The sequence below is a fragment of the Hypomesus transpacificus genome, unplaced genomic scaffold (genome assembly GCF_021917145.1).
Source record: "Hypomesus transpacificus isolate Combined female unplaced genomic scaffold, fHypTra1 scaffold_48, whole genome shotgun sequence".
Taxonomy (NCBI): domain Eukaryota; kingdom Metazoa; phylum Chordata; class Actinopteri; order Osmeriformes; family Osmeridae; genus Hypomesus; species Hypomesus transpacificus.
In genome coordinates, this window is record NW_025813996.1 from 450,613 (window position 1) to 458,657 (window position 8,045).

Sequence of the window (8,045 nt, forward strand, 5' to 3'; positions counted from 1 at the left end):
TATTACATGACAAAGGATTGAACCCAAGGACAACATATTACCACTCGATTATTCCCCACAAATAAAACCATGCATTTATGCAATGTGAAAAGGTCATATTCATCACAGGCCTATATATTTTCACATTTTTTATTAGTCGGTTTGAGGTTATTTTCCGTCCAAAAAGACCATATTTATACGACCTTGACTACTTCCTGCATCCATGTCTTTTTTTCTGCGTGCATGCCTTTCTGCTTCCTCCAAGATACGATGACCTTCGTGTGTACATTCTGTCCTATTCGCTGTACAGTTTAAATCCACAATGGATTGTATTGAGCTGATAATGACGTAGAAAACCAGAACGTCTCGATTAAACGTGTCGCGTATCTAAACAAACCGTCTACTTAATAATATCTCCTGTGAATTCTGAGCATATTCTATTGGAAAAACGCATGCAGTTTGACTACAGCTTTTGTTGTTGATATGCAAAGTAAGTAGGCTAGTATAGCCTATATTATTTATTGCATTCCTTGTTTTGGGGTTTCAAGTACCGTGTACCCTGTCCGTTTTGGTTTAGCTCTATTAGCATATTACACTGTTGTCGCAGTGTACTACCTATTGGATTTAGCTAATACCTAATAGCCTAATACTCACTCTAACTTTTAGGTCTTCCCTACACTAACGGTGATATTGAAAGATATCAGAGAGCTATAGTCACGTGTATTAAATCTAGCGAACTAAAGCTAAAATGTCTGTTAACCCTCGAAAAAGAAAGCAATTGACAGATGATGAGATTAAACAAATATTTTTGGATTCTGATAATGAGGGTAATTTTAAGAATGAATCAAGCTGCAGTGAAAGTGATGATGATGGTCTGCCCGACAACCTTGCAGCCATTGTAAAAACTGAGCCTGAGGATGCCTGTGATGTTCCTGATGATGATGGAGGCAGAGAGCCTGTAGGGTCAGGTGGAGTTGAACAGGTGAGCTCCAGAAGCTGGAGACCTGCCAGAAATTTCATCCCCCCTGGACCAGAAGTTGTGTTTCAGAAGCAACATTGCGGGGTGCAAATCCACCCTGAATCTCAAACTGAGGCACAGTGCTTCAAAATGTTTCTAACTGAGGAACTGGTTCAGCATATTGTGAAGGCAACAAATAATTACGCCTTGCAGCTGAAAAAGAAGGTGGCTCCAGGAGTGAAGGGGAAGCTGGCAAAATGGCAGCCAACCACTGTCGATGAAATGTACTCTTTCCTGGTGGTAATTCTGTTAATGGGCATTGTGAAGAAGTCAGCCCTGAGAGACTACTGGAGCACTGACCCCATGGTCATGACCCCTTTCTTTACGTCTCTGTTCTCCCAGGACCGCTTCCTAGTTCTCCTCCGTTGCCTACATTTTGTAGATGAAGAAATAGAAAATGTCAGCGACCCCCTGTATAAAATCAGGGATGTACACAGTGGTCTCACCTCTGCCTTTAATCGAGTGTTTGTGCCATACCGAGATCTGTGCATTGATGAATCCCTGATGCTGTGGAAGGGAAGGTTGGCTTTCAAACAATATATACCAAGAAAAAAGCACAGGATTGGGGTGAAGTTTTTTTTGCTGTGTGATGTGCTCACTGGTTATGTTCAGGACCTGATTATCTATACAGGTTCGACCAGTGATGTCAAGTATCATGAAGGGCTTGGGATCGCTGGGTCTGTGGTCTTGACCTTACTGACTCCACACCTGGGAAAGGGCCATTGCCTATATGTGGACAATTGGTACACCAATCCAACACTTTTCCAGCACCTTCTTTCTCTTGGCACTGGGGCATGTGGGACCGTGCGGGCAAACAGGAAGGGGATGCCAGCCTTCACTAGCAAGCTGAGCAAAGGAGATGTGGAGTTCAAAGAAAATGGGAAACAGCTGGCAGTCAAGTGGCATGACAAGAGGGAAGTACACCTTCTTTCCACCATCCACAAATCCACAATGTCACCCACAAAAAAGAGGGATTATATCACAGGAGAGAAGAGGATTAAGCCAACCTGTGTTGTGGAGTATAATAAAAAGATGGGAGCTGTAGACAAGTCTGACATGCTCAATAGTTTTGTGGAGTGTATCAGAAAAACCACCAAGTGGTATAAGAAGATCTTTTTCCATCTGATTGACACCGCTGTCCTCAATAGCTACATTGTCCATCGCAAACTGTCAGGTGAGAGAATGAATGTACATTGATAACATTGAATGAACATTTATAACAATACTATTCACAATATTAACCAAAGAAAAGTACTGGCAAAAATACAATTATGTTAGTATGTGTACATATTAACATATAACAAGATAACGCAAAATAATAATATTGTGAAGGCAACAAATAAACAAGCCTTGGAGGTGCAGAACATCTCGGTGCCGGGTGTGAAACTGTACAATAATACACAATGTAAAAGTCACAGTGTTGTACAGCCACACTTCTCATTGACCTGCTTCACTCACTCTTATCTACTCGTTGATCCATAGGGAAGGTGATCCCTTACAGGGACTTCAGGATTCAACTGATGAAAGAGCTGCTGATGGATCACCACGTAGTTCGTTGTCGTTCTGTTGGAGGCCGGCCTAGTATTGACACTCCCCTGCGACTTAAAGCTAGGCACTTCCCATCCGAGATCCCTCAAACAGCTAACCAGGGCAGGAAGACAAGACGCCAGTGCAAAGTCTGCCAGACAAGCACACGCCGAAAACAGCGAAGGCATGTTACAAAGTACCAGTGTGAGCCATGCAAGACAGCCCTGTGTGCTTTTCCATGTTTCGAAGAGTACCATACTTTGAAACATTTTTAAGCAATCTGTTGTTTAAGATACTGATAGGATGGATAATGTCATCGAACTGTTATGGACACTTGTTTGTATATCTGTATTTGTAGTCTGTGTCCATATTGTTTTGTGTGTTGTGGTTTTGTCTCCCTCTTGTTTCTCCCTCCCTCTCATTTATACTTCAGGTATCCCTTTGTAATTGGTTGATCAGCTCCATTCTTCATCATCAATGCAACTGTCCCCATCCATTCGGATATTTGTCTATCTCCGATTGAAACTTCACCTGTTTTCCGTTTGTCAGTCAACATCTTACCTGTCACTCTTTTTTGTTACCACTAGAGTCGGCTGTTCTGTGTGTACTTGTGTACTCTTAATTTCTGTGTAGTTTGCTGTACTTCTGTCCTTGTGTATATATATTTTCTTTACTACTAATTTAGTCGCATATACTTGGTATAGTCCATGGCATGTAGCGACTGGCCTCTGTTAACACACCAGGTTAGGAACGAGTGCCACCACATGTATTTAGGTTTGTTTGTTTAGGAGGTTGGGATTTCTTTTCTCTTTGGTGCCGGTCGTAGTTCCCTGGAGTGTTGTTGCCAATAATCATATGCTTTACCTTTTTTAATTAGGTGTTTGTTATGAGTCCCTACACCTAGACAGACACAAGCTCAATCTGGGGTCTTAACAAGTTTTGATTGGATAAAGATTTTTGTTGTAGGTGTGAAGCAGACGAGCATGACAGCTGTCTACAGAGTTATCCAAATCATATAATCCCATTTCAATTGTATACATAGACTATTCCTTGAACATGTAACAATAGCATTCATTAAAAACAAATTATTACTTCAAGACTGTCTACCTGACATTTGTTTTCGATTTTCCACCAAAAATGTGCTTAAACAAAAAGGGCTTATACTACACAGACTCAGTGCGGGTAATCAGTATAATTTCTTACAGAATTTTTTTTCAATAAAGCATGAGCAACAAAACTGGAAGACAAAAACCTGAATGTCGGTTTAACCTTGTACTTGGACCCACATTTATTAATAGGAACCAGAAAATGATCCTGACAGATATATTCCCCTCACTTACAAACATAGGAAACAGATCTGGTGTAGTTTAATTATCTGTGTATTTGAACCGTAATAAATCTTAATGATGATGATTGTTTTCTAGGTTTGAGGGAGGGCAACAGGCGCTGTCTGTTTATTGAAAGTGGCTGAGATGGAGGAAATTAGAGTTAGAGGTAGTCCAGCAGAGAGCAGAGGGAGGGGAGTGTAGGGTTGAACCAGTGGAATAAACCATTTATTGTTATCTTTACCTGTTGGAGGTCCCATCTGGGCAATAACAGAAAGGCCTTCCACCTAGATTTCAGGTCTGTCTGGGAAGTATTCTGAAAGATAGCAGATGGGTGAGTGAATCATTGTTTATCCTTGCCTAATTTCCATTTTCTTTATTCTATTTCTCTGGGTCAAGTCATTGGAAGTGCTGAGATGTGACAGGCATGGACTGATGGCAAGGCAGGTGGATATTTGAACGTTTAAGAGAACAAACTTTGAATAAAGATCAAGATAACTGCAAACTCAAACTGGAAACTAGAAAAAACTTTTTTGTTTAGTACTTATCAGAAAATACAGTGATAAGATCCTTAACAAGGTATTTAATCAATATATCTAGACACCACAATGTTGTAACAAGTTATTTGAGATTTACTTGGACCATTTATTGGACATACTTAACATGCAATGCAATTTCCCTGGATGTAAACCTAACTATAGTACAGAGAGTCACAGGATTCAAGTCATTATGGCAGAACTGTCAGATCTGCACACTTTCTTTAGTCTACACAAACGTTAAACACTCATTTGTTAATGAAGGCACTTACAAAAATTTGTGTAATGTAATGGGTATGGGTAAAAAGTAATTTGAGAGTGCTTTCCTGTCAAAAGCATGCAGTAAGCCTGTCAAGTTCAAACAATTTTTTGATTGATTACCTCAGACAAATTAACAGTTTTATGTAATAGAGTGTGTGGGTTTGTTTATGTTACTGGGTTTCTAACATGAGGCGTGTGTACGTGCAGCAATGTGTGATTGTGCGCACATACATGTGTGCCAATGCATGTGTGCATATCTGTGTGTGTGTGCACAATTTGGGGTTGCCTTGCCCAGTGATGACATCTGTTGAACAACGCACACAAAGCCGGAAGCCATATGTCTGACATCGGGACTAGAGAGAGGTCTAGGGGCCACCTAACTGACTAAGAACTATTTGTCCCCAGGGGTCTGGCCCCAGGATAAAAGAGTCTGCAATATAAAAGATGCAGAGCTACATTTTCCAGAGCAAGTATTCAGTGCTCTCGAGTATTGATAGAAGGTCTGGATTTCATCAGAAGTGCTACCTCAGCTCTCTGCAGAGAATGGTGCACTTGTTGAATAATATACCAACGACAATTAGCTATTGTTTTCTCCTGCAATCAGTCATCTGGTGTGTGTGTGTGTGTGTGTGTGTGTGATAAAGGATAGTGAAAACATTCTTTCATTTTAGGGATCGGTATTTAATATTTTCTTATTTCTTTCTGGTAATTCCGTGAGAGGAACAATTTCTTCAGCTCTTATTGCCCTTGTCTTCTGTCCACGGAGTCATTTGAACGCAGCGTGTGTGTGTTTTAGTAGACAGTTGTCTGTGAAAACACACTGCCTGTCTGCAAGGTAAAGTAAGGCTAATTAGGCAGGGCTTCGAACAGGGAATGGGTCAGAGGCAGAGGAATGGTTCTGGATTCACACAGGATTTCCAGGCCTGAGCCCTAAATGTGTTCCACATGGCAGGGGGAGCAATGGTTTTCATAGTGGCAGACCAGTAAAAGTACTGCTACCTTCGAGAAATATTAAGGCCTAAGGTGAAAGTGTTTGAGTGTGTGTGTGTGAACAAGAGAGCGAGAAACACTAACATAGACTGAATTTCCCCCTTCTGTTCTTTCACCTCTGGGTTAAAGGAGAGTTGCACCTATCGACACCCCACACAAGCCTGCTGGCCGACCAAAGCAAACCCAACCCTAACTACAAGCTGCAACCGTGACTCAACACACACATGGAAGCACCAATAATGTGAAACAGGTGGAGAACCTGACCAGCCATACATTCACAGTCTTTCCCCTTTCTCTCCAGAATTAATGACTTCAATAAATTACCTTCTGTAAAGATGAAATAAGCCAAGAGACCATCTATTGCTCACCTGTATGTTGCATAATGGCAACATTCACTCAAAACCACTAGGCCCCTAAATGAACAGTTTAAATGTTTCAAAAACAAAGCGTGACCATTTGTGTGGCTGCATAAACAGACAGACCGGCTCTTTAACACTAAGGACCTGGAAAAAATGACACTGTCTATTAGAAAACCATAGGATTAATAGATGGATAAAGGCACGGCTAACAGGAATTGTGATTAACCACTTTGACTAGTCATGTTTAGCTTATTCTACGACAGCCATGTGCTGGCAAGTCTGCTGGAGAGCAAAAGCAACATGTCGAATGCCAGAACGACAAAGCCATTGGAGACTCATAAGGCTTTTATGAAGAGTAAAGTGATTCTTAATGTGATGGGACCCTAAGGTGAGACACTGTACACAACTTGCTGGAGTAGGGGCTTGGATAAAAAAAGAAAAACATGAGTTTATTCATCTACTAGTAACAGATGTAAGGCCTTGTTTTGGGAAAGACTGGATTTGTCTTCCCACTAGGGGGCAGCATTAAATTATTTCTGCAAATGTGTATTTTCTTGGGTTTAATGGTATTTTTACACGTCAGAAGTTGGCTGACCGGTCACAGATTGAACAATTATTAATCACACTGGAGCCTAAACTAATTTCAGTTTTCATCCATAGGCTGTGATAGATTATTTCAATTTAAGAGGCAAATCCTCTTAAGTGAACCTGCTAACTATGAATATGATTCACTTTCTCATTGGTCCTCCTGCTAGCATGCACTGTAAATATTCTACCAAGCAGAACATTTTCTACGGCTTGGTTGTCTTGTGTCCAATTACAACTCGTACCAGACCCACAAATAAAACCATGCATATATGCAATATGAAACTGTCTAAGAACATAGTCATCACAAATAACCCTTTTCACCTTTTGATGGTTATAAGTTCTCTTCAGGTTACTTTTTGACAAAAATGCTTTACGTCTAGGAGATTTGATCAAAGTGCAAAAAGTATTGAGTAAAATAAGATACTTTACAGGGCTGAGTTTAAGAGAGTTCAGCATAAATTAGCTCAGTCCTAAAAGTAGTAATTGAAAAGAATATGTCACACTTTTGTACATATTAGCAGATACTTACATACACAAAGACAAAAACGCAACATTGATTTATAAAAAAATGTACTTCATCGAAAATATCTAGAAATCTATTCCTTAAGACATTTTCCCTCCTTTTTCCTAATTAATGTGTGAAGTTCTGACAGTTCTCTATACTCTGTATCTGGCTGTACAGGTCTTGAATACATATCTTTGGTAGAAAAGGTTTTCTTTGATTGTTTCATGCAAATAAGATAATTAAGAGCACATTTTTAGTAAGTGACTAAGTTCATAAAACTTAAGTTGGGTAATTATGTGCCAAAGTTCATATTACAGTAAGAAGCCATCTTCTAATTTTATAGGACATACTACTAAGTTTGCGTACTACAATGTAAACACCCAGTGAATGCTTTTCATCCAAAAATTATACAAACATTTTCACAGAGTTCAACAGGTTTCCTTGCTGCTATTGTATAATACTGTAAACACAACTTTCTAATCACGTAAAACGGCAATAAACTTTTCATGCTCGTAAAAAAAACACTGGTCATAACCTGGAATGAAAATGTGCAAAACGTTTACCCCAAAAAATCCAAGTCAGCAAACATCCCAAGTGATCTAAATCATATAGGCCTATCAATGACTGAAAATGAATTCAAATAACGAAAGCATTTGATCTGGATACGTCCATATGCATGCCTTTGCATTACTGAGACACGTAGAGCCTTTCACCGTGAAAAGACGTGATTATCACTCGTCCAATATTGATGTTTGCATGACATTTTAGTTTTCTGTGCACTTTAATATGTTGTGAGCTCCATCATGAAGGAACTTCCCTTGATCGGACTGCAGCTATGTTGTCTTCACAAGTTCCATCGGATTTAATATAGCACCTTGGTGAGCACAGGGTGTGTGTGGTTTTAATGCAGCAACTTGGTGAGCACAGGGTGTCTGTGTGTGTGTGTGTGAGTGTGTG

The 8,045-nt window shown here is 40.0% G+C and overlaps 1 protein-coding gene across 2 annotated transcripts; it reads left to right on the top strand.

Annotated features, from left to right (window-relative positions):
- Nucleotides 1-209: 209 nt before the first annotated feature.
- Nucleotides 210-3,621, top strand: LOC124465360 (piggyBac transposable element-derived protein 4-like). Of its 2 annotated transcripts, XM_047017098.1 has the most exons (3): nucleotides 210-2,171; nucleotides 2,480-2,846; nucleotides 3,153-3,621. In XM_047017098.1, exons 1-2 carry the CDS (start codon nucleotides 728-730, stop codon nucleotides 2,797-2,799), a joined length of 1,764 nt encoding a protein of 587 aa, XP_046873054.1. In that variant the 5' UTR covers nucleotides 210-727; the 3' UTR covers nucleotides 2,800-2,846; nucleotides 3,153-3,621. The 2 variants fall into 2 exon arrangements, with proteins under 2 accessions (XP_046873054.1, XP_046873053.1); XM_047017097.1 differs by having other exon boundaries at nucleotides 2,480-3,621.
- Nucleotides 3,622-8,045: the final 4,424 nt, after the last annotated feature.

Coding starts and splice junctions, on each gene's coding strand:
- LOC124465360 (XM_047017097.1), top strand. CDS start 728: ATGTCTGTTAACCCTCGAAAAAGAAAGCAATTGACAGATGATGAGATT. Junction 2,172..2,479: donor TGTCCATCGCAAACTGTCAG/GTGAGAGAATGA, acceptor GTTGATCCATAG/GGAAGGTGATCCCTTACAGG.